Source organism: Protopterus annectens, chromosome 1.part1 (genome assembly GCF_019279795.1).
Source record: "Protopterus annectens isolate FY-2018-M chromosome 1.part1, PAN1.0, whole genome shotgun sequence".
NCBI lineage: Eukaryota > Metazoa > Chordata > Ceratodontiformes > Protopteridae > Protopterus > Protopterus annectens.
Window position 1 is genome coordinate 1,791,443,063 of NC_056726.1, and position 27,129 is coordinate 1,791,470,191.

General features: G+C 44.2%; 1 protein-coding gene across 6 annotated transcripts in view; it reads left to right on the top strand.

Moving 5' to 3' along the window:
* The window catches only part of PUM1 (pumilio RNA binding family member 1), a 3,075,948-nt gene that overhangs the window by 1,056,019 nt on the left and 1,992,800 nt on the right, over nt 1-27,129 (top strand). For all 6 annotated transcript variants that reach the window (XM_044084662.1, XM_044084694.1, XM_044084669.1 and 3 more), the window contains exon 6: nt 3,732-3,883. In XM_044084662.1, coding sequence (XP_043940597.1) covers nt 3,732-3,883 — 152 coding nt within the window. The remainder of the gene's footprint in view (nt 1-3,731; nt 3,884-27,129) is intronic.

Consider the following 27,129-nt stretch of genomic DNA (forward strand, 5'->3'; position numbering starts at 1 on the left):
CAGACAACCTAAGCAGGAATATGACAGATCCACACGAATGGAAGTTGCATCCAAAAGTTTTTACAGAAATAATCCAAGAATGGGGAAGGCCAGACATAGATCTCTTTGCCTCCCACAAAAATCATCAATTGACAAAATTCTGCTCAAGGATCTTCCATCCAAAGGCCTGGAGAGTGGACGCTCTCTCTTTCAGTTGGACATCAATGACAGTTTATGCCTTTCCGCCTCTTCCTCTGCTGCCCAAAGTCCTATTGAAGACCAGAGCAGATAGACCAAAGATGATCCTCATTGCTCCGGACTGGCCAAGGCAACACTGGTACCCACTCCTGAGGAGCCTGACGCATTCCCCTCCATGGACCCTGCCTCTAATGCCTCTTCTTCTGACTCAGCACAGCTTCAAAATTCTTCACAGTCAGTTAAAAACACTCAATCTAGCCGCATGGAAGATTCCTTAGCATCACAGCAGGCCCTACTCTCCAAGGAGGTGCAGGATGTCATTTTGGAGGCCAGAAGGCCATCAACTAGAAAAGCTTACTCCGCAAAATGGAAACGTTTTTGTGTCTGGAATGAGAAAAAGGGCCAGAACCCTGGAAAACTGAATTTACCTCAAATACTACAATATTTGGCTGAACTGCTAAGCAGTGGACTTTCGTTCTCCTCCATCAAAATCCATGCCTCAGCCATTTCTGCAGAATACAATACTGCTCCACCTTTATTTTCTCACCCTCTATTAAGACAGTTCCTCAGAGGGGCTAAGAATTTAAGACCTCCAAGGGAAACAACCAATACCTGCTTGGGATCTTAATTTCATTCTGGAAAAACTGACTTTGCCTCCTTTTGAGCCAGCTGCCTCATCAGATTTGCAATATTTGTCCTGGAAAACAGCTTTCCTTCTGGCTATCACTTCAGCTCGTAGAGTTTCAGAACTACAGGCTCTCATGGCTGTCCAGCTTTTTATCATCTTCCATCAGGACAGAGTTTCCTTACGAACCAACCCGTCCTTTACGCCTAAAGTGGTATCCAGGGTAGCTTTAAATCAGGCCATACATTTACCTACTTTTTATCCTAATCCTCAAAACAAAGTGGAGAGATTACTACATTCCTTGGACATCCACAGGCAACTGCGTTATTATTTGGACAGAACAAAACCTTTCAAAAAATCAGAACAGCTCTTTGTAGCCTATGCGGTAGGAGCTCAAGGAAAGCCTATTTCCCAACGGACAATCTCAAAATGGATAGCCCACTGCATACGCTTTTGCTATTCCTTTCATGGCAAAACTGTACCTACAGGCATTAGAACTCATTCCACCAGGGCCACAGCCACCTCTGCAGCCTTCCTCAGAGGAGTTCCTACCAAGGATATTTTGGAAGCAGCCACTTGGAGTTCAGTGCATACCTTCTCCAAGCACTACAACCTACCATTATACTCCAAATCTAGAGCAGGCTTTGCCACTGCAGTCTTGCAGGGCATTTTGGCTCCTCCTAGTTCCACCTAGTGCCTACCACCACTTTCTTAGCTTTGGGATTCTACCCATCTGTTATGACTGCAGCTGTATGCACGATGAACATAGTACAGTTTTGTACCTACCATAAATGTAGATGTTCGAGTGCTAATACAGCTGCAGTCCAGGTTTCCCTCCCTCCTTCCCCTCTAGGGGTATTCTTTTATGGTGTATTTGCTTGGAACTACTATTTTTGATTATATTGCATTGCATTATTACATAATTTTATGTATTGCCTTCCTTCTGGGGGCACCTGACATCTGGGGCAAGAAAAACTGAAGAAAATGGCGTCAGCTGGTTCTTTTATACCCCTGTCGCACTGACGTCAGGGAAGAAGCGATGACAACCGACGCCAGACCTAGACTTTGAAATTCAGTCGACCGAGGACCCACCTGACGGCAGGAGAACCCCATCTGTTATGACTGCAGCTGTATTAGCACTCGAACATCTACATTTATGTTAGATACAAAACTGTACTTTCTGCAGGGCTTGTTAGCCTCGCCAAATCCAATCTAGACCCAGCCACCCAACCTCAGCTTTGGGATTCTACCCAAGTGTAATGACTGCAACAGTGAAACACAATGAACATAGTACAGTTGTTTACCTACCATAAATGTAGATGTTCGAGTGTATTCACTGTTGCAGTCCTGGCTACCCACCCACCACCCCCCTCTTTGGTGGGACTATTCTGTACTTCTCAACTCTGTACAACCTATGTGGTATATTTGCTTGTAGATAAAAGAAATGTTTATAGTATTATATGCATGGTTGTTTGGTATACTTCTATCTTTTCAGCCTACCTATCTGGGGGCACCTGACATCTGGGGCAAGAAAAACTGAAGAAAATGGCATCTGTTGCAACTTTTATACCCTTGGTGCACTGACGTCAGAGAAGAGACGACAGCAACCGACGCCGGACCAAGACTTTGGAACTCGGGCCGACTGCGTGTCGCCTGCCAGCAGGATAAACCCAAGTGTACTTGCAGCAGCTGGAGAGGCCACAAAAGTTCCTCACCAAAAGGATAAAGGGTCTCAAACATCTGTCCTATGCTGCCCGACTGAAAGAACTCCAGCTCTATTCAGTCGCACGCTTGCTCAGGGGTGACCTTTGCCTAACATACAAGGCCATGTCAAACCCAGATTTGATGAATATGCTTCACCTCAAAAAATCTAGATCCATCAGAGCCACAAGGGCGAGAGACTTAAACCTCGACACGGCTATTAATAGGACATGCTGGAGGGATAGATTCATCACCCAAAGACTCCCTATGCTGTGGAATAAAATCCCGGTATATGTGAGGCAGAGCACCTCGCTGGCCTTGTTCAAGAGAAATCTTGACCAATGGATGGCAGATCGCAGATATACCCCAGGGATTACCTCAGTGTCACTGCTCGACAGAGGCACAGCAAAATAATGGGTATAGTTCCCCATACTAAAGGGGTGGCGTAAGCCACAAAACTATGGGCTAGGCTTGTAAATGCCCTCGGGCAGATAGCCTAGTATGAACCTATGAACCTATGTAATGACTGCAACAGTGAATACACTCGAACATCTACATTTATGGTAGGTACACAACTGTACTTTTCCTCTCTTCATGTTTCGAACATTTCGGGCAATACCTGCCTCCATCCTGCACAGATGTTGGAGCAAGTAGCCTTCACTTAGTTTTCCGATCGTATCTTCTGCTGTTATATTTTCTTGGCTACTTTGTGCCTGTACTTCTGTCTTCAATTTTTTTTCCCTTTTCTTAACGTCAATGTACATTTTTCTGTTTAAAATTACTTTTCCTTTCCTTATTTCTTTTACAGTTTATATTTTTGATTCCTTCATTCACATTACTTTGTACTTGAAATTTTGCAATATTCACAGCATTTATTTTTCATTGTTGTTTTACATTTTGTTTGCTTTTGACATCATCTTGCATATGGTTTTGTACTGCAGTCTTCAAAGAAATTCTCCAGCCTGTACAATTCTTAATATTTTCTGTTTAACCTTGCAGTCTTAACATGCATGTTTTCCATTGTACCCTGATTCATTTATTAAATGCTTTGTACCTGTTTTGCTGTTGTTTGAGTAACAGTATCTAAATGTGTTTGTTATATTTTGTAAAAGTGAGAATGTTCGCCAGGTCCCTCCTGAAAGTGGACATGGCCCAAAAGGGTCAACCCAACCATTAAAACACAAATAAATAAATTAGTAAATTAGGTGCATTGTTTTTTGTTTATCAGGTCCTGCTGTAGTCCCCCACCAGTACTACGGAGTTACTCCTTGGGGAGTTTACCCAGCCAATCTGTTTCAGCAACAAGCTGCAGCTGCTGCAGCAGCATCAGGCTCAGCCAACCAGCAAGGGAATCCTCAGGCACAACAAGGCCAGCAGCAGGTATGTTCAGAACTTACAGATAGCTGCAGTAGTGTTGCATAGCACACTTTAGAACATCTTTTGTTTCTGCATTGAGCTACATTTCTGTGTTCACAGCACCCTAATTAGTCTTTTTTCTTTCAGATTTTCTGTTACTGAATAGAACAGACACTAACTGAGTGCATGCCCTGTTAAAATAAAAATGACATCTGCCTTTTTCCCTAACTCACCGCTTACTGATCGGTGTATTGTTAATCAGAAAGAAAGGGTTAGATTGCTTGAATTGATGTGATCTTATGATGGTTACTTTTGGCTTTGGAACACAAATGGTTGAATTTCAACTCAGTAATTTTCATGTTGGCATAGTATTTACTAAAAGTGGTAAATGACAACTGTAATGCAACTTCTGTTGGTCATCAACTATGTGTCTTGTGTTTCTACATTTTGTCTTAGAAGAGTTTAGTATATGAAATATTTTTTAAAATCACAGTGTAATTTTTGAGAAATTCTGAACTGAGTCATGGACAGTGAAAATATTAAATTTCTGTTATTTCAGCTGGCTGCATATCTCAGCAGTCACTCTGGTGCTACCTTTACCTCATGCAGATGTCAGTATGAATGAGGCATGCTGACCACCAGATATTTCATTTCTTCCAGCTTCTTTTACAACAGTCTGACAAAATAGCTTTTTCCATTATCTCTGTATTGTTTGTGTATTGTTTGATTGTCATTGGTTAGTGTATATTTTCTGTTATTTTTTGTAAGGGTTTGGTGCTTCACAAAAAAAAATACCCTGACAGCACTTTTTTTTTCAAATATAAAGTTTTGCAGATTTATAACAGAAAAAAAGAAACATATCAAGACACACTATATTACATTATATACAATTATCAGTCTTGCTATACAAAATATTGCAACAATGTAACAAGCAGACATATTCCATCATAGCAAGGCAATAAAAAAGAAAAAGTAAAATAAAAATAAAAGGTGATAAAGGAAATACTTCTCTCCTAAACACCCCTGGTAGCCGTATCAAAAACATGAACCTTTAGGATAGAAAGTAGTGAAGAGACCCCTTATAAGAAACTAATGTGATACAAGAAACGATATACTTTGTCCATATTTAACAGGAGAATTAATGATGGTTAGAGGAGATGTAAGTTTGATTAATGAGTAGAATAAAGAAGAAAAAGGGGGTATATTGTGAGAGAACACTTTTCACAATATTTACAACTATTTACAACTTGGATGCCTTAACAGATGTGTAAAGGGACATCATACTAGTGTGATTGACAATAGATTATCATCAGCATTAATTTGTTGTAGTACTGAAAAGTACAAACACAAAGGTCTTCACAGATTCTGTTAATTGTAGTGATTGTTGTATGACAATTATTTTGATTGAATTAAGTCAGAGACTGCACCAGTATTTCTGGAAATAGTCTTTTTTTTCTTTTTACTGTTAGAGCAAAATTTATGTGCAGATATATTCTTAACTGTCATAGTTTTAAAAGTTTCCCCAAGAGATTACTGAGGGATTCACTCACTTCTTCGCTATAAAGTATTTGAGAAGAGCACACAGTTAATTGGGTCTCCGAACACCTATTACAGGTTTAGGAGTAATATTCTGGATTGTAGTTTGCCAGGAAAAAGGTGGTCTTCTCGTACCCCATTTTTTTCCAATTGTGCTCTGAGAGAGCACCATAATTTATATATATTTTTGCAACTCCAAAAGATGTGGAGTAAATCTGCACGCTGGAGGGAACAAAAGGGACATGTTAGGTTTTTATTGTACCCAAATTTTAATAGAACCATAGGAGGTATAGGTTCATAGGTAGGTACTAGGCTGTCGGCCCTAGGGGCCTATACAAGCCCATCCAAAAATGTACCCTGGCTTTTGCCACCCAAGAAAAGTATTTTCCTGTGCCACTGTCGAGCAGAGCCATGGAAGTGATCCCCGGGGTGAATTTCCTATTTCCCATCCAGTCATCAAGATTTTTCTTGAAGAGTGCTAATGAGGAGCTTTGTTTGATATAGATAGGTAGTTTATTCCAGAGTATAGGAAGTCTTTGGGACAGGAATCTATCCCTCCGGCATGTTCTGTTTGTTGTGGTGACAAGGTTTAGGTCCCTAGAGCATGTAGCTCGGAGGGATTGGGATTTCTTTAAGTGCAGCATTGTCCAACAGCTCTGGGTTTGACATAGCTTTGTATGTTAGGCAGAGATCACCTCTGAGTAGGCAATGTGCGACGGAGTAAAGTTGGAGGTTTTTGAGACAGTCTGTGTAGGGCATCTGTTTGAGGTCGGTAATCCTCTTTGTGAGGTATTTCTGCAGTCTTTCCAGTTGTTGTAGATGTCTTGTGAGGTACATACCAAAAGGGGCGTTATACTCTATAATGGGTCTAATGAGTGATGAGTAGAGGGGAACGGTGACCTTTTATTTTCTGGATGAGAAACATTTTGTGATGAGGTGTGCCACGTAGAAGGATTTCCTGGCTACTGTGGTGATGTGATTATCAAAGGAGAGACTACTGTCCACCTGTGTCCCAAGGTCTCTTATCACACTTTCCGTGTTAAGTATACTACCGCCTAAGATGTAGTTCATGGGTACAGAGTTTTTACCAAAGGAGATGACAATGCACTTTTTGGCATTGAGCTTGAGGCCATGTCTTTGACACTAGGCATCTGTCTCAGTGAGGCCCTTTTGTAGGATGTCCACATCATTAGGCGTTTCGATTATGGCTCCTAGTTTGCAGTCTTCTGCGAACTTCGTTAGCCAAAGACATACTGTGTTAGCCCGTACTTCAGATAAGTAGATACCAAAAGGAGAGGACCCAGGACTGAACCCTGTGGTACTCCACTTGTCACTGGTCTGAAGTCGGATTTGGAGTCTGCTACTTTCACAGTGTGGGTTCTGTCAGTGAGCCAGTTGGCAACCCATCTTGTGACATAGGGATTTATACCTAGTTTAGTGAGTTTGTCTATAATTCCAGAGTGGGGAATGGTGTTGAAAGCCTTGGCAAGATCTAGATATGCTGTGTGAACCACCTTACCCTCGTCTATGTCTTTGGTGACTGCTTCAAAGAAGTCTTATCAGGTTTAAGAGACATGATATTCCTTTTACAAACCCAAACTGGGTGGGGTCCAGAGTTGGAAGCTTATCAATGTCTTTGTTTATAAGTTCCATGATGCGTTCCATGGCTTTGCAGACCAGGCTCGTCAGGCTAATGGGGTGGTAGTTCCCTCGGTCCGTGGTGTTATTATTGATCATAAGTTGGGTATAAATCAAATTCTTGAAAGGGGTTAGAGTAAGGGTATTCCGAATAGTTTCATATTTGGACTCAGTAGAAATTTCACCTTTAATGTCATCCCAGTAATTGGAGTATAAGAGTGATTGTTGATATTTGATGTTTATCAGGAGCTTGTAGGCATGAGATATTATTTTGTTCCTAAGGGAAAGGGTTTTGATGATTGATTCTGCTAGAGTTACGTCTTGTTCACTCACTTTGGTGTTTGCGAATTTTTGTTTTAATAATTAAGTTGTCTTAACATGGAGTCATATCTGCTTGGGGCCCCAGAAAGTTCTTTAACAGCAGCAAAGTTCTTGGAATGGTAAAAATGCTATACAGTGGCATTTTTAATTATAGGAATGCTAAATAGGTCTCTCATTTTATTATTAATTTTTATGTTTGGGTTTAGGTGAATTGGTTGGAGAACAAGAAGAGTATCCTGTAGATTAATAGAACGTAGCAATGCTTGAAAGATATTCATTTTATCTTTTAATGTAGGTAGAATTTTAGATTTGTATTCACTGCCAAACATTAAATATGGGATAGAGTGAGGATTTAATTTGAGTGATTGTATATACTTGCACCAGATTTTAACCTAGAATTGTGGTCCATGTATCGACCAATGGTTCATAGTTCGCAATTTGGATTAAACTGCTTGCTTTTATCATATTATAGTAAAGACTAAAATTGGGGAGGCTCATTACACCTTTTTCTTTTGGAAGTATTAATTTTTTATAAGAGATTCTGGTTGATTTAGGGAACCATAGGAATTTTGAGATGGTGGTTTCCATTTTATTGAAAAAATTAGGGGTATATGTAACTTTATTGAGTTTAGATGAAATGTCCTGGGGAGAATGTTCATTTTAACAATAGCAGTTTTTGACAGTAAGGATAAATTGATATTTTTCCATCTGGAAAGGTCGTTGTTGATTTGTTTCCAGACTCTACTCAAGTTAGCTTTCTTTAAATCCTGATGTGAGTGCATAAAGTTTATTCCTAGATATTTGATTGAGTATTTAACAGGTATGTCAGACAGGGGTTAGTAGGATTCCAGATGTTTATGAGGATTTAGTGGGGAAATAGATTTTGGGGGATTTAGTTTATAGTTAGCAGCAGTGGAAAAGAGACTTGTTGATTTACGAATTCTATGGAGATCACTGTTTGGGAATTCAAAGTAAATATTTAAGTTATCTGCAAATGGTGAATAATTTATCTTAGTGTTAAAAACTCTTGCTATATGATGATACATTTTTTGGCTAATGAATAGATGGAGAGGTTCAAGATAAATATTAAAAAGATGTGGTGAAAGGGGGCAGCCCTGTCTAGTTCCATTAGTAATTTTAATAGCTTGAGACATTGTTTTGTTGATGTACAGAGGTAGAAGTGTTGTTATAAAGCATTCTAATAGTGTTAATCATAAAATCAGGGAAATTTAAGTATTGCATGGTTAGATATAAGAAATTTAGATCCACGTTGTCAAAAGCTGTAGTGCCATCAAACGTGAGGGTGTATCTCTGATGGTTATTTATAAGAAATAACAAGTGTGTCTAAAGTGAGACTATTATGTCATAGCTGTCGTTTCATGAAACCTATTTGCTCAGAGGAAATAACTGAAGCCAGAACCTTCTGCATTCTACTCGCTAGGATAGATGTCAAATTTTTTATATCTATATTAATCAGAGCAATAGGCCTGTAGCTAAAAGGTTTATGCTTCTCAGAAGTAGGTTTCAGGATAAGGATTGTTTTAGAGTTCAAATATTTATCAGTAATCCCCTTTAAGAAAATGTAGTTGTAGAGGTTAAGAAAAATTTTAATAAGTCGATTATTGAAAATTTGGAAAAATTCACCTGTAAAACCATCGGGTCCTGGCGCCTTGTTGGGTTTGAGCTTTTTTGATAGCTAAGTTCATTTCATTTAGAGTTTATAGGGCTAGCTAATAGATTATGTTCTGAATGACTTAGTTTGGGAAAGGATAGTTTATCCAAGAACTCTTTGTAGGTATCCTTATGAGTTTGATTTTTGGGATTGTAAATATCACTAAAGATTTCTGTGAAAGCATTAACAATGTCATAATTTCTGTATAGAGTTTTCCCTTTATATTTTAATTCAGATATATAGTTTGGGCCATCTTTGTTTATTAATTTGGCCAGTGTTCTACAGGGAGTTTGAGCCCATTCCGAGTATCTACACAGGTGCCTTAATTTGGCTAAGGATTTTTTTTTTTTGATAAAAGGAATATATATTATTTTTATTCTCATGTAATTTATTTTATATGTCTGGAGAGTAGTTATTTTGAAGTTGTCAGTCAATTTTGTTGTACTCATCAGTGTGGTCACTGATATGCCTTTGCTCCTTCTTTTATAAATGGATGCTTTTTGTATAAGTATCCCTTTGATAACTGCTTTGGCAGCAGCCCATTGAACATCAAAAGGGATGGAGCATACATGGGATTCAAGCTCAAACTCTTTCAGATATTGGCTAATTTAGTTTGTAACATCATCTTTTTTAAGGAAATTACTCTTTAATGTCCAGGTGGGATTGCTGCTCTGGCCATTAGCGTGTTGTGTTGATGCTCAGAGACACATTGGAATGATCTGAGATAGATCTTGCTTCAAGGACAAAAATGATTAAATCTGAAGTAGATGACTTCATTTGATCATCAACTTGTGGGATGTGGGATCCGTACTGGATCCGAGATGGCAGCTTCACCAGCATCTGTTTCGAGCTCCAAGCTCCTCCCCTTACCCATAATACCACTCCATCTCCTTCCTTCTTTCAGATCTCGTTTGCCATTGCTTTGCCAACCAGCGTGGTCTTAATGCTCCAGGCGTGGTAGGTACTTTTTCTTTTTTTCTGTGTGTTCGAGTTGCTGTAGGTGTAGGCAGGTTTCTTCTGACCTGTGCCGCCCCCCCCCCCCTTCATTTCACGTCACGTTTTCCATTAGAAATTTTTTTTTTTTTTTTTTTGTGTTGTAGGTAGTGTAGGCCTTACCTCGAGTTGTGTGTGAGTGTTGGGGTCAGGTAGCTTAAACTTTTGGCACATCGTACCTTCTTTGTTGGCATGGCAGATCAGCAGACCAAGCTGGTCTTTAAAAAGTGCACAGAGTGTGGTCATAAATTGTCCTCGACAGATGGCCATACACTGTGTGTTTGGGGGCAGCCCATCTTTCTGCGGACTGCCCTATTTGTTCGGGGTTCAACCCCAGGGACCTAAAGGATCATAGGGCAAAATTGATCCTCAAGGGACTTTTCCCTGCTATGGAGGTGGCTGCCTCTACTTCTGTTGCGGTCACGGCCGTGACCGCTTCTTCTTTAGCCACTGTCTCTACCTCCTAGACCGTGACTCAACCTTCTGGACATAGGCCTGTGGTTAGGGAGTCTAGTAAAGAGAGGAGCAAAGAGAGAGAGAGTGAGGAAAAGATCCCCGGACCGGTCAGATCCGGTGCGTCCTCCTCGTAAACGGCCAGTATTTTCGAGGCCAGCTTCTACTCTGCTCCAATCGCCAAGCTTTTCGCCGGAGGAGCGTTAGACCACATTCTAGCGCTTCTGTACATCGACCCTCCCAGTCGATGTCGGTGGCTCGTTGTGGTCTACCAGAACTTTATTTGAAGCGGACATGGACAAAATGATGTGAAGGTATGTTCGCACCCAGATTCAGATGGGGGTCTTGCCAGCAACCTCTCCCTTTGGATAGGGGAGCTCCCTTCCCTTTTTTGCCCTGATATCTCCTTCTCCTGTCCGACCCGTGGTATCAGAGTTATTGGATCCAAGAGGTCCCGAAGTCAGGGGGTCCGCGCCGATGGTACAGAGTACCTCAATGCTGGCCGTTACGTTGAGCTCGTTGGATCCGACTAGTTCGGATCCGAGCGGCTCTTGGAGCCAAAGCCTGGGTGCCAGATCCCACGGGATTGGGCCTTTCTCCTTTGGCTCTGATGCTCTCTGGTCAAGGCCTACCCCTTGGTATCTCGGCTCCATCTGGTTCGGCTCCGATCCCCACGCCAGATCTGGGAAGACCAGCTTCCTTATTAGTTTCTCAGGAGGCTCGCTCCCCCTCGGCTTTCGACGTGATGGAAAGGGTTCTGTCCAGGAGATCTATGCCCCTGACCATCTCATCGGATTCCGCCCTGACTCCCTCATCTGTGGGTGCGTCTTAAGCCTTTTTGCCCATGCAGGGAAAGCCTGTGCTCGATGTGCCCCTGACTGCTTCCCTCAAGGAACCACAGCGGTAGTTTGCGAGCCCTCTAGAGAGTCCCACTGAAGAGATTCCTCACAAACGAACATGCGAAAGGATTCACCTGGACTCCTTTCCAAGAGTCCCTCACTGAGGATACCGATTTGGAGGAAGGGGAAGGTTCCCCCTGATCACCCCCCCGACTATGTCTCCTTTTGAGACATCATGGAAATACTGCACCAGTGGGAGGATCTTCTGCACCCCAAGCCTTCCTTGGACGAGCCAGTGTTCCTGGAGGCCTTCGACATGGGCCCGTCTACCTCCTGGGTGTCCCCGCCCCCGTGGATCCCTTGCTGGACCCTATTACCACCAGGGCATGGAAGGAGCCAGACACCATGGAGCCAATCCCCAGCCGCCACGATAAAATCCTGAGCCCTCCAGTAGACCTGAGTTGGAACAAGGGGTCCCCAGTGGATGCCATGGCGGTAGCGGCTGCCACTAAGAACTAGCCCTGGAAAGTTCTACAGTTCATCCACCCAGCCGAGAGTCCAGGACGATGGATCGTCTGGGAAAGCAAACATATGCCTCAGCCTCCTTTTCTATAAGGGTGCTGAATTATTTGGCCCATGTAACTAGACTAAAGCAAGACCTGGTCAAGGAGTTCACTGAGTCGCCCCAAGAGTCCATGTCACCGGAGGATAAATGCACATTCTGTGTGCAAATGGCCACTCTCAAAGTGGTTACTAATACGCCCATGCGTGTCCTTTCACATGCTACTGAAGGAGCATCAAGGGCAGCTGGGTCCGGTGTTGCCGTGAGGCATCAAGCCTGGCTCAGACTTTGTCAATTCACGGAACCTTTTAAGGTGTCTTTTGCGAATGCCTCCTACGATGGGTCTTCCTTGCTTGGAAAGACGGTTCGTGAGACGTTGGTCCAGAGTGAGAAGGATGGGAAGACGCTGTCTGTCATCGGGATCTGCTTCTCTAACCCCCAAAGATCCTTTTCCAGGAATTACAGGGGCAGAAGAAGATGGGGTACCGGAAGTCTCAGTATTCCCGGGACACTCGAGACTCACCTTCCCCTAGAGGCAGAGGGAGTTAGGACAGATGCCAGCCCAGAGGAGGGGGGAGGGGTGTCTGAGAATCTTAGGGCCGTGAAAAGCGTTCTCGGACAGGCCTGCCTTGCAGCCCTGAGGCGTTGCCCGACTGCTCTGGAGGCAGTCGGGGGTCGCCTTTCTATGCACCTGACGGCATGGGAGTCCTTGTCAGACAGTTGGGGTGCTTCAAATAATATTCAGAGGTTATACCATCCGCTTTGTGACTCCTCCTGTTCCCCCAAACATCTCCCGGATCAGGCGTCTATTCCAGGTTCTTTTTAGTGCCAAAAAAGACAGGGTACCTAAGGCCAATCCTGGACCTTTCCACTCTAAACATGTCAGTTGCCAAAGAGAAATCCTGGATGGTCCTCTGCAGTCCATCCTGCCTTACCTGCAGGAGAACGACTGGATGTGCTCAACAGATCTCCAGGTCACATACTACCACATCAAAATGTACAGATGCTCCAGGAGGTTCCTCTGCTTTCAGCTAGGGGGGCCAGTCACTGTCAGTTCCGAGCCCTACCCTTAAGTCTCACCGCAGCCTTCAGGGTTTTCACCAAGGTCATGGCAATAGTAGTGGCTCAGCTGAGACTTCAGGGGATACAGGTCTACCTTTACCTGGACGATTGGCTCCTTGCCGCTTCCACCGGGTGTCTACTTTGTCAGGCCAGAGACGGTTTCCTAAAGCTGTCAGACTTGCTGGGAATTTCAATCAACATTCCAAGTCTTCTCTAGACCCAGTTCAGGTCTTGGACTCCATTGGAGTGAGGATAGATATGTTACTGTTCAAGGTCTTTTTAACTCCAGAGATAGTCTGAAACTTACAACTTCATGTGTTTGTGATCCTTAAGTCTCATCTTCCTCCAGCTGAGTCGGTTTTAAGAGCCCTAGGTTCCATGACAGCCACTATTATTCTTCTCCCCTGTGCTTCTCTTCATATGCGGGTCCAACAGTGGACACTAATGGTCCAATGGTTTTTATTGGATCTGCTGTTGACGCATCCAGTTCACATAAGCAATGCTTGCAGGAAGTCCTTCCTCTGGTGGATACGCTGTTTTCAAAGCTAGTTGAGGGACAGACATTTATTGCAGCCGCTCCTTAAGCCACGGTGTCCACAGACGCCTCCCAGCTAGTGTGGTGGGCATTGCTTGGGCAGGACAGTCCAAGGCACGTGATCCCTGAACGAGACCAATTTGCTTATCAGTGTTCTAGAGATGAGGGCGGTCTTGTTAGCATTGCAGGCCTTTCATCCCTTTCTTTTTCTGGGAATATTGCAATTCAGACAGACAACATGTCAGTGGTCTGGTACATCAACAAGCAGGGAGGAATCTGATCTTACCCCCTTTATCACGAGGCCATGAGAGTGTTGGAATGAGTGATCTCCACCAGCCATTTTGTGGTAGCAATGCACATTCCGGGTCGATCCAATATACTGGTGGACAAAATGACCAAGGACTATTTTAATGCCTTACAAGTGGTCTCTGAATCCTACTGTAGTGGAGCAGATCTTTCTCGAGTGGTGTCAGTCTTGCTACGATCTCTTCGCATCTCCTTCCAACACGAAGTGCAGCGAGATATTCTTCATGTTTCACTGTTGCAGTCATTACATTTGGGTCATCTGCTTGCAGGTAGCCCTCAGTCCACCTGATTATCAAAGTCTTGGGTCCTGCGTTGGTTGCTGTCTCATCTTTCATGACGTCCGGTAGTCAGGGGTGTAAAGCATGCAGCTGATGCCATTACATCAGTCTTCCTTGCCGTGCGGTGCCCGAAGCAGTAGCAGTTTGCAAGTGCTAGTCGGCCAACTCCTGAAATCTTCGTTTTCGAGTTTCAGATCTGAAGTCTTCGAAAAAGCTCTAAGTACCCCGTTGGGGATCCATTTTCTTGCACTAAACCGATGTCAGTTTAAGTTAACAGTTGTATTTCTTGTGGAAAGCAAATACCTCATAAAGATTTTCATTCGTACTGCATTCTTTGCTTAGGCCCAGACCACGACATCCCTCGCTGTCAGTTTTTTGCCTCATTCAATCCTCTATCTATTCATCATCTGTTCATTTTCGCATCTAATTATTTTGGTACTGTGTTCAGTTATCCAGAAATGGCATCGATAAGCCATCCGACTGCCGACATTCTGAAAAAGTGTAAAGATAAAGACTTAGACAGACAGCATAGGTCCAAAGCTGCCGACGACGCTTCCGTTAAGCTAGTCGCTAGTTTGCCGGTACTCAGTGCGGCGCTTTCGCAGCCCCTGATACCCACTACTTCAAATTTGCAGGCCTTTACTGAGACCCATTTGGAGTCTGGTATGCTGCGAGATGCTTCTTCCACTATGGAACCTGCAGATGTCTCTGCCTTGGATGGGTCGGGAGCCACTGTGCAGGCACTGGCTTCTGAGGGTGTATTCAGGCCTACTGACTTGCATATCAAAGCAATGCCATCATCTTCAAGGCCTAAAATTCGATCCATGCCTAAAAAACCGACGCCCAGACCGCATGGTCAGGCCCCTATGCCTAAAAAACAAATGATAAGAATGGCTGAATACCTTATTACTTTAATCAGGGGAAGCCACCCTTCTTCCTCTAAGAGACCTAGAACTGATTTTCCTTCTGATTCTTCAGCTGAGGATTCTGAAATTTCTGTTTCTTCTGATGACCAGAATTTGCCCTTATCTACCTATGAGGATTCTGATGCAGAGGACTCCATTCCCTCTGCTTCCCCTCCAGAAGATTTCTGTTTTGGTGAAACTTTGCATACTCTTGGGCAGCATTTCCGCTGGGAAAGCCAGGATTACTCTGACTCCAAAAGAGGCTTGGGGAATTCTTACTCCTACCTCAACACAGGCCTTTAACTATCCCTCCTGTACTGGACATTGTAGATGACGCCTTCATGGAATCTAGCCTGGCCCCAGACACTTTACCTCTGGCTCCCAGGAAACCTGACAGGTATTGCATAGTACCTGACTGTCAGAAGTTCCTCTTCAAGAATCCTACGGCGGATCCAGAGACCATTTCACAGGGACCCAAAGGCATTAAGACTACTACTGCTAAAAACCCTACCCACTCTGATAGAGATTCCCGGGCCCTGCACAGATGGGCTAAGACGTTATACACTTCTGCTACTTTTGCCATTAGGGCCTTAAACTGCCAGTTTCATATGTTAAAGTATCAGGAACATATTATTGGATTACTTAAACAGAAAATTATGTTGATTCCTGACTGTGCCGAAAATAAAAAATTACAGGATTTAATGTATTCTGCTGAACAAGTTGGTAAACATACTTTGCAATGTGGTTTTGATTCCTTAGTGGCATCTTGCCGGGCTGCTGTCACTGGGTCTGTTCTTAGAAGGCATGCTTGGCTTAAGGAGCAAACTTTACCAGGTCATGTTAAAGCTAAATTACTGGATGCTCCCTTAAACCAAGACAGCCTGTTTGGGAACAATACAGAAGAAGTTCTTAAAAAGATGGAGGAAAAAGCTAAATCTGTGCAAACTGTTAAAGATTTCCGAAAAAAACGCAAAGATAAAGACAGAGACAGACGGCCGAGGTCCAAAACTGCTGACGACGCTTCTCCTAAGCCAGTTGCCAGTTCGCCAGTTCAGTGAGGCACTTTCGCAGCCCCTGATACCCACTACTTCTGATTCGCAGGCCTCTACTGAGACCCATTCGGAGTCTGGTATGCTGCAAGATGCTTCACCCATGGAACCCGCGGATGTCACTGCCTTGGATGGGTCCTGAGCCGCTGTGCAGGCACCGGCTTCTGAGGGTGTTTTCAGGCCTATGGACTTGCATATTAAACCGATGCCTCCTTCTTCACTTAGGCCTAAATCTCGAACTATGTCTAAGAAACCTACGCCCAGGCCCACATGCTCAGGCCTCTATGCCTAAAAAATAAATGATAAGGATGGCTGAAGATCTAATAACTCAAATCAGGGATAGCCATTCCCCCCTTTCTAAGAGGCCTAGGACTAAAGTTGTTTATGAATCTTCTGACCAGGATTTTGTTTTTTCTGATTCTTCTGATGATCTGGATTTGCCCTTATCTACTTATGAGGATTCTGACTCAGAGGACTCCATTCCCTCTGCTTCCCCTTTCCACTGGGAAAGCCAGGATTTTTCTGATTCAAAAAAAAAATTGGGTTTTTCGTACTCCTAACTCAGCATAGGCCTTTAGCTATTCCTCCTGTACTAGACATTGTTTATGATGCTTTTTCGGAATCTAGTTTGGCCCCTGATTTCTTGCTTTCTGCTCCCAGAAAACCTGACAGGTATTACAGGGTCCCTGAGTCATACAAGTTCATTTTTAAAAATCCTATTGCAGATCCAGAGACTATTTCACAGGGACCCAAGGGCATTAAGGCTTCGACTGCTAAAATTCCTACCCCTTCTGATAGAGACTCCAGGAAGCTGGATAGATGGGGTAAGAAGTTTATACTTCTGCAGCCTTGGCCATTAGGACTTTAAACTGCCAGTTTCATATGTTAAAGTATCAGCAACATGTTATTGGGTTGCTTAAACAGAAAATGATGTTGATTCCAGACTGTGCAGAAAATAAAGAATTACAGGATTTAATGCATTCTGCTGAACAAGTTGGAAAACATACTTTGCAGTGTGGTTTTGATTGATTAGAGGCCTCTTGCAGGGCTGCTGTTACTGGGTCTGTGCTCAGAAGGCATGCTTGGCTTAAGGAGCAGTCTTTGCCTGATCATGTTAAAAGCTAAATTGTTGGATGCTCCCTTAAATCAGGACCGTCTGTTTGGCAACAAGGCTGAGGAAGTTCTGAAAAAAGATAGAAGATGAAGTTTAATCTATGCAAGCTGTTAAAGACTTCTTAAAAGTTCAGCCTCCTAGATTTAGTAGGCACTGGCCCTCTTAAGAATTGGTCCTTTCCAGCCCCTTCCAGGTCTTCTCAAGCCAAACCCAGACCCAGCAAAAACCCCAGGTTTCAGTCCCAGGGGGGACACAGGACTAAGCAGTGGGAGATCTCGACTTCCAAATCTGGGAGTAACAAGACCCCCCCCCCCCCCCCCCATGGTAAACTGTCTCAATGACTTCCTTTTAAAATTTCGAAGCACTTATCAACTGACTGCCCCTTTGCGGGGAAAGATTGCTCTTCATGTAAAGGACTGGGAACTCATTACCCAGGACAAATGGGTTTTAAATATAGTGTCCCAGGGATACAGATTTCACTTCCACATGTTGCCAGTGCCAAGCGGGTGGCCGGACCTACCCCCAAATCAGTGGGCAGAGGCCCAAAAACAAGTACTTTCTCTCTTAAGCATGGGGGTTATTCAACTGGTACCAGAAGAGGAAAAGGGACAAGGTTTCTACTCAAGACTTTTCCTTGTACCCAGAAAAGAGAATTCATGTCGTCCTATCCTGGACCTGTCTACTGTAAACACCTTTTTGGAGATTTCAAAATTCAAGATTTTGACTTTTCACCAATTACTTCCTATGCTAGGCAAAAATGCCTGGTTGGCAACACTAGATTTAAAAGAAACATACCTGCACATCCAAATCAGGGAATCTTGCAGAAGATACCTACGCTTCAAAGCAGGCTACACGCACTATCAGTTCTCTGCACTGCCCTTTGGCTTGTCTACTACGCCAAGGGTATTCACAAAGTGCCTAGCTCCAGTTATTGCATTTTGCAGGCAAAGAAATATTCAAATATACCCATACCTGGATGATTGTCTAATTCAGGCAGAAAGCCAGGACATTCTTTTGAATCATCTGGCCTTTGTACAAAGGGTTCTAACTTGTCTGGGGTACACCATAAATGAAATGAAATCGCACCTGGTACCCTGTAAAAAAATTGTATTCCTAGAAGCAAGCTTGAATACAACTTCCCAGATGGCTTACCTTACGCCAGAGAAACAAAATCATTTGAAAACCTACTTCAAACAAGTGGCCACAAAAACCCTGCTATCTGCAAGGCAAATACTGCAAGCCTTGGGGTTCATGGCATCATGCATTCTTCTAATTCCATATGCAATACTGCATACGAGGAAACTACAGTGGTATCTAAAAAGCCTATGGTGTCAACATTCTCAAAATCTAGAGACAATGATTCCTATCATAACTTGCCTACGCCTAGAGTTCCTTTATGGGCAGAGGCCTGCCTCCAAAACAAGGGACTACCTTTCACACCACCCCTTGCCGCCCAAATCCTAACAGATGCATCAGACTATGCATGGGGGGCTCACCTGGCAGGGAAGGGAGTTCAGGGCAAATGGAACCCAAATCAAATACACCTGCATATTAGTCAATAAGAAATTTTAGCTGTACAGAACGCTCTGACAGCCTTCAAGGACCACATTCTTCCAGGACAACTAATGGTAAAGACAGACAACACCACTGTTATGTGGTACATAAACAAGCAGGGGGGGGGTACACATTCTTACCCCCTCTGCAGACTAGCCATGGCATTGTGGAACACAGCCTTGAGCTCCCCAGTGCACCTACAAGCTCAATGCCTGCCAGGAAAATTAAATACACTGGCAGACTGACTAAGCAGAAACCTCATGGACCCACACGAGTGGAAACTGGAGCCAAGGATTTTCAACATGTTGACAAGCAAATGGGGGATCCCAGATATAGACCTGTTTGCCTCTCCATAGAACTACCAATTGGACAAATTTTGCACAAGGACTCCCCATAAACAAGCCTGGAAAGTGGATGTTGTGTCCTTCAGCTGGAAAAACCTATCAGTCTGTGCCCCCCCCCCCCTCTGCCTCTTCTCTCCAAAGTATTACTAAAAATCAAACAAGACAAACCAAGGATGATTTTGGTTGCTCCAGACTGGCCACGCCAACACTGGTACCCCCTCCTGCGCAATGCGTCACGTTACCCCCATGGCACCTGCCTCAGACTCCTTCACTGTTGTCTCAGCAGGAGAACCAGATTCTGCACCCTCAGCTTCTAACACTGAACCTTGCAGCCTGGCTAACTACATAATCTCTCCTTTATTATCCCTCAGTAAACCTGTGATGGATATCATTTTGGAGGCAAGGAGGCCTGCTACTAGAAAATCTTATGCTGAAAAATAGAAAAGATTCTGTGCTTGGAACCACTCAGGGGATGAGCACAGCATCGCCCAATTTCGAGCCAGCTGCTACTGCAGACTTAAAATTCTTTCTTGGGAAACAGCCTTTCTTTCATCAATCACTTCAGCTAGATGGGTTTCTGAATTACAGGCCCTTATGGCAGTGGAGCCTTTCATCATCTTTCATGCGGACATGGTCTCCCTCAGAACCAATCCATCCTTCATGCCTAAGATGTTATCCAGTGTGGCTCTTAATCAGTCCCGTCATTTGCCAGCCTTCTTTCCCAATCCATAGAACAATAGGGAACGGATGCTGCATTCCTTAGATGTGCACAGACAGCTTAGATTCTACTGGACAGGACTAAATCTCAAAGGAAATCTGAACAACTGCTGGTAGCATTTGCTGCAGGGGCAGAGGGGAAAGTTATTTCAAAGCAAACCATTTCTAAACGGATAGGCCACTGCATTCATTTTTGCTATAAGCACCATGGAAAACCTATCCCCCAGGGGATCAGACTTCACTCCAGCAGGGCTGCATCTACCTCTACAGCCTTTCTCAGAGGCGTCCCTACCAGGGACATCCTAGAAGCTGCTACCTGGAGTTCTGTACATACTTTCACCAAGCATTATCATTTGCCAATTTTCTCTAAATCCAGAGCTGGCTTTGCCATTGCAGTCTTGCAGGGCCTTATAGCTGGTCCTAATGCTATCTAAATTCCTCCTCCCTACCGTAGCTTTGCGAATCTACCCAAATGTAATGACTGCAACAGTGAAACACGAAGAACATAGTACAGTTGTGTACACTTACCATAAATGTAGATGTTCAAGTGTGTTCAGTGTTGCAGTCCTTGTTACCCTCCTTCCAGCCCCCTGACTTCTTTTGGCTATTCCTCTACTTTCCTTTACTATGCTTAAAAGCCTTTTTGGTGTATTTGCTTTTTTGTTGTAGGTATATCATTGTAATGATGTCCTTCAAGGATGCATCTGCAGTCCTTACAAATGGGTTGTCCTGTCGTCAGGCAGCCCTTCAGTCGGCCGGATTCCAAAGTCTGGGTCTGGCTTCGGCTGGTGTCGCACTTCACCCGACGTCATTGCGGCAGTTATTCGGGTATAAAGGCATCAGCCGACGCCATTTTCCTCAGTCTTTCTTGCCGCGTGGCGCCCGAAGTAGAAGCTGTTCGCAAGTGCCGGTCGGTCAGATCCAGAGATTACTACTACCGAATATTACTTCGAAGACTTCTAAAAAGCTAAGTACCCCGTTGGGGACTCTTTCTTGCCTCAGCCGATGTCAGAGAAAGTGAATAACTGTTTGTCTTGTGGGAAACAAATACATCATAAAGATTTCCACTCCTACTGCATACATTGTTTAGGCCCAGACCACGACGTAGCAGCTTGTCTAGCCTGTGCTTCTTTTAACCGACGGACGCTTAGATGTCGGTCGGAGTTTGCTGAACAGATTTTCGGCTCCGATTTTGCCTATATTATGCCGTCGGATCCTCCGACAATGCAAATTACCAAAAAACGCAAAGAAAAGGACCGACACTCGTGGTCCGCGGTTTCTGCCGAAACCGCGGTTAAGCAAACCGCGAGTGTCTTGGTTTCGGCCGAAACCGAGCAAGCGGTTCTTTCTTCAGCCGAAACCATGCCTTCTACCGAGGCCTCTTCTAACCTGGTAGAATCGGCTTCTGAAATCCAACCTTCTGTTGCGGTTTCACAGGAATTATCAGACACCATTCCCCTGGATATTTCAACCCCTGCATGTGGAGCTGCTAGGCCTCCTGCAGCAATGTCTATTAAGGCCTTTGCCAGGGCTAAAGCAGCCAAAGCATCAAAAATGGTGCCTGCCAAACCCCCCTCTCACAGGCCCAGCACCAGCTCCCATATGCTTTCTTTGGCTGAGGATCTCATCTCTTTAATTCGTGGATCCCAGCCTCATCCAGACAGGGCCTCTCTCCCTCCTCCAGAAAAGAGGCCTAGAGCAGAGCCCCCTGAGCCAGTATCCACAGATGATTCCTCTGATGACTCAGAACATACAGACCCTCCTGAGGCTCCTTATTCTCCTTACGAAGACTCTGATGCTGAAGGGTCCATCCCTTCAGCCTCTCCGCCTGAGGAATTTTCCTTTGGGGAAACCTTGCATGCTATGAGGGAACAATTTCAGTGGCAGGGCCAAGATTTCTCAGACTGCAGAAAAACGCTTAGGACCTTTCTACATTTGCCACAACATAGGCCTTTAGCTATACCTCCAGTTCTTTCTGTTGTAGATGATGCATTTAATGATGCTTGCACTGCTCCTGATTCATTACCTCCGGCTCCTGCTAAGCCCGATAGGTTCTACAGGGTCCCGGACACTCATCACCATTTATACAAGGCTCCTTTTGCAGATCCAGAGACTATCTCCCAGGACCCTAAAGCTGTAGCAGCTACTTCTACTAAAAACCCCCTCCCCTCTGAAAGGGAATCCAGGTCCTTAGAGAGATGGGGTAAAAAAGTTTACACCTCTGCTACTTTGTCAGCTAGGGCTTTGAACTGCCAATTTCATATGATTCAATATCAAGAGTTTATGCTTGACCAGTTAACTAAAAAGCTGTCCTCTGAAGAATCTTTAGATAAAAAGTATGTTCAAGAAATGGTACATAACATACAGCAGGTTAGTAACCATTCTTTAAAATGTGGCTATGATGCACTGGAGGCTTCCTTTAGATCAGCCATGACTGGCACAGTTATCAGGAGGCATGCATGGTTGAAAGAACAGGCATTACCAGACCATGTCAAATCAAAGATTTTGGATGCACCCATGGACAAGGTCAATTTATTTGGTTCCCCTGCACAGCAGGTACTAAAAAAGATGGAAGAGAAGGCAAAATCTGTACAAACAGTGAAAGATTTCTTACAGGTTCAACCTCCAAGGTTTAGCAGGAACTGGCCCTCCAAGAATTGGTCCTTTCCGGACTCCTCTAAGACACAAAGAGGCAGGAATAGGCGCTCTAGAGGCAGAAACCAATCCAGGGGTGCCTACAGGGGACGCCAGTGGCAAGGTAACAACCAGCGAGGCACGGATGCAGCCACCACCACTACAACAACTCAATCACAGTGACTTGGCGGTGGCACCGCCTACCAGGGAACAACTAGAAGCACCCTTAGGCGGAAAGCTAACCTTATTTTCAAAGAACTGGCATTGCATCACAAGAGAAAAATGGATTTTGCAAACTATAGACCAAGGCTACCGGTTCCATTTCCATACTCTACCAGGAAAGAGAGGTATGCCAAACCTACCACCTACTCAAAGACAGAAGCTCTAAAGCAAATATCTCAATTATTAAGAATGAGAGCTGTGGAAAAGGTACCATCTATGGAGCAAGGAAAGGGATTTTACTCCAGACTCTTCCTGGTACCAAGAAAAGAAAACAAATGGAGGCCTATTCTAGACCTGTCCGCTCTAAACACATTCCTCATTGTTCCAAAATTCAAAATGCTGACCCTACAGCAGCTTCTTCCCATGCTGGGCAAGGAGTCTTGGCTGGTAACTCTAGATCTCAAGGAGGCATACCTGCACGTCCCCATACGACCAATTTGCAGAAGATACCTCAGATTTCTTGCAGGATCAGAGCATTATCAATTCTCAGCATTGCCCTTTGGCTTATCTACTGCGCCCAGAGTGTTCACGAAATGCCTGGCATCAGTAATCGCTTATTGCAGACTTCAGGGGATTCAAATTTATCCCTACCTGGACGACTGCCTGATACAAGCGGACAACAAAAGCAAGCTAACAGAAGACCTACAAAGAGTCATTTACCTGCTGCAAGCCCTGGGATATACAGTCAATATAAAAAAGTCAAGGCTAATTCCATCCCAAAGAATAACCTTTCTGGGTGCAGAACTGGACACATCAAAACAAATGGCATTCCTAACTGCAGAAAAGAAAGAGCAACTACCCCTCTACTTCTTGGCATTAACAAAGCAGAACCATCTAACTGCAAGAAAAGTGCTGCAAGCTCTAGGCTTCATGGCATCCTGCATAATACTGGTCCCTCATGCCAGACTGCAAATGAGAAAGCTACAGTGGTACCTAAAGAATTTGTGGTCCCAACACAAGCACAGCCTAGAAACCAAAATTCCAATAATCCCATGCCTGAAGCAAGAGTTCCTATGGTGGGCTCAGGCCTGTCAATCAAACACAGGATTGCCCTTCTGCAACAGTCAGCCAAGACAAACCATCACGACAGATGCCTCAGACCTCGGATGGGGGGCACACATGCTGGGCAAGTGCATTCAAGGCCTATGGACTCAAGACCAGCTGCACCTGCACATAAATCTAAAGGAAATGATGGCAGTAAAATTGGCAATCCAGTCATTCAGACCTTTTCTCCAAGAAGGTCAGTTGATGATAAGGACAGACAACACCACAGTTATGTGGTACATCAACAAACAGGGAGGCACACATTCATATCCTCTGTGCCGGCTGGCACTGGACCTATGGGATGTGGCTCTGAGCTACAACATTCAGTTACAAGCAATTTCTGTACCGGGGAAGGAAAACATTCTAGCAGACATATTAAGCAGAACTACCACAGATGCCCACGAATGGATGCTGCATCCGGACATCTTCAAAGCCATCACAAGAGAATGGGGATTACCACAAATAGACTTGTTTGCATCCCCACTCAATCACCAGCTAAAGAAATTCTGCACAAGGACGTACCACCCACTTGCTTGGAAGGTGGACTCCCTATCTTTCAGTTGGAAAAACCTGTCAGCATACGCATTCCCACCACTTCCTTTGATGAACAAGGTGCTTCTGAAGATCAAAGAGGAACGTCCGAGGATCATTCTGATAGCTCCAGACTGGCCAAGACAACATTGGTATCCATTGCTGAGGAGCATGTCTCGGGAACAAATATGGACACTACCCCTGATCTCATTACTGTTAACACAGAACAACTACAACATCCTGCATCCAAACCTGAAAACTCTGCAGCTAACTGCCTGGAACATTACATAACAGCAATTAACCCAAATTTATCCCAAAGGGTTAAAGACATAATCCTGGAGGCTCGTAGACCTTCAACAAGAAAGAATTATGCAGCAAAATGGAAAAGATATCTCATTTGGAATACTGCAAAGGGGCAAGATGTGACACTGGTGAACATAGCCAACATTCTGGAGTACTTGGCAGAGCTCTTCCATACAGGCCTGTCCTATTCTTCCATCAAGATACATGCATCAGCTATTTCAGCAGAATACAGCTTGGATCCTCCTGTCTTCTCTCATCCTCTGCTCAGACAGTTTCTGAGAGGAATTAAAAATGTGAAACCTCCCAGGAAACCTCCATTGCCAGCATGGGACTTGAACTTTGTGCTAGAAAAATTGACACTTCCCCCTTTCGAACCAGCAGCAACAGTAGAATTACAATACTTATCCTGGAAGACTGCTTTCCTGCTGGCAATAACTTCAGCAAGAAGGGTCTCTGAACTACAGGCATTAATGGCAGTGCAACCCTTCCTGATCTTCCATCAAGATAGTGTGTCCATGAGAACAAATCCTACATTTATGCCTAAGGTGGTATCCAGAGTTTCTTTAAATCAGGCTATCCACCTACCTACATTCTTCCCCAACCCACAGAACAGGGGAGAAAGACTCTTGCATACCTTGGATGTACATAGACAATTACGCTACTACCTGGACAGGACAAAAACCAATAGAAAAACTGACCAGCTTCTGGTAGCATATGCAACAGGAAAGGAAGGAAAACCAATTTCAAAACAGACAATCTCCAAATGGATAGGAAATTGCATTAGATTTTGTTACTCCTACCATGGAAAGAAAACTCCAGAGAACATCAGGCCTCACTCCACAAGGGCTACAGCCACTACCATAGCTTTCTTACGAGGAGTGGCTACCAAAGACATTATAGAGGCTGCTACTTGGACCTCCGTGCATACATTTGCCAAGCATTACAATTTACCTTTATATTCTAGATCCCGAGCAGGTTTTGCCACTGCTGTTTTGCAAGGGATCCTAACTACACCATAATCTCTACTCTTTTCCTCCTCCCCTAGTTTAGCTATGGTATGCTACCCATTTGTAAGGACTGCAGATGCATCCTTGAAGGACATAGTACAGTTTTGTACCTACCATAAATGTAGATGTCCGATAGGAATGCATCTGCAGTCAGGATTACCCACCCACCTTCCCCTCTGAGGTACTCCTAGGGTATTTGCCAACCTTCCGCTAGCTTGGGGGGGATCTATTATGGTGTATTTGTTTGTATATATGTACCTACATGCTTATTTTATGTGTTTGCTCTCTACTATTTGGAAACTTTGGCATTTATCCAAATTTAGCCATCCAAGAGGGCACCTGGCATCTGGGGCAAGAAACACTGAGGAAAATGGCGTCGGCTGATGCCTTTATACCCGAAGAACTGCCGCAATGACGTCGGGTGAAGTGCGACACCAGCCGAAGCCAGACCCAGACTTTGGAATCCGGCCGACCGAAGGGCTGCCTGACGACAGGACAACCCATTTGTAAGGACTGCAGATGCATTCCTATCGGACATCTACATTTATGGTAGGTACAAAACTGTACTTTTTATTTAATTGCTTCCCATTAGGGGGGGCTCCTGACATCTGGGCAAGAAAAACTGATGTAATTGCGTCGGCTGCATGTTTTATACCCCTGATGACCTGACGTTATGGAAAAAGGGACAGCAGCTGATGTTAATCAGGCCATCTGAGGGCCACCTGCCAGCAGATAACCCAAATGTAATGACTGCAACAGTGAATACACTTGAACATCTACATTTATGGTAAGTGTACACAACTGTACTTTCTCTGCGCTGCCCTTTGGCTTATTTACTAGGCCCAGGGTATTGACAAAGTGCCTAGCTCCAGTCATTGCATTCTGCAGGCAAAAAAGTATTCAAATATACCCATACCTGGACGATTGTCTATTTCAGGCAGAAAACCAGGACATACTGTTAAATCGTCTGGCATTTTTAAAGAGACTGCTAACCTCACTGGGGTACACTATAAACGAAAAGAAATCTCACCTAGTACCCTGCCAACAAATTGTATTCCTGGGAGCAAGCTTGAATACAACTTCCTAGATGGCCTACCTCACACCAGAAAAACACGTTTATTTGACAGTCTACTTGAAACTACTGGCCACGAAGACCCAGCTATCTGCAAGGAAAATACTGCAAGACCTGGGGTTCATGGCCTCTTGCATTGTACTATTTCCATATGCAAGACTGCATATGAGGAAACTGCAGTAGTATCTAAAAAGCCTATGGTGTCAACATTCTCAGGACCTGGAATCAATGATTCCCATCATTCCTTGTACAAAGACAGAGTTCCTTTGGTGGGCAGAGGCCTGCCACCACAACAAGGGACTGCCATTCATTCTACCCGCTGCAGCCCATATTTTAACAGACTCATCAGCCTATGCATGGGAGGCTCACTTGACACGGAAATGCATTCAGGGCAAATGGAACTCGAGTCAAATGCACCTGCATATCAAGTCAAATAGAAATGTTAGCTGTACAGAATTCTCTGACAGCCTTCAAGGACCACATTCTTCCAGGACAATTATTGGTAAAGACGGACACCACTGTTATGTGGTACAGAAACAAGCAGGGAGGAACCCACTCATACCCCCTCTACATTCTAGC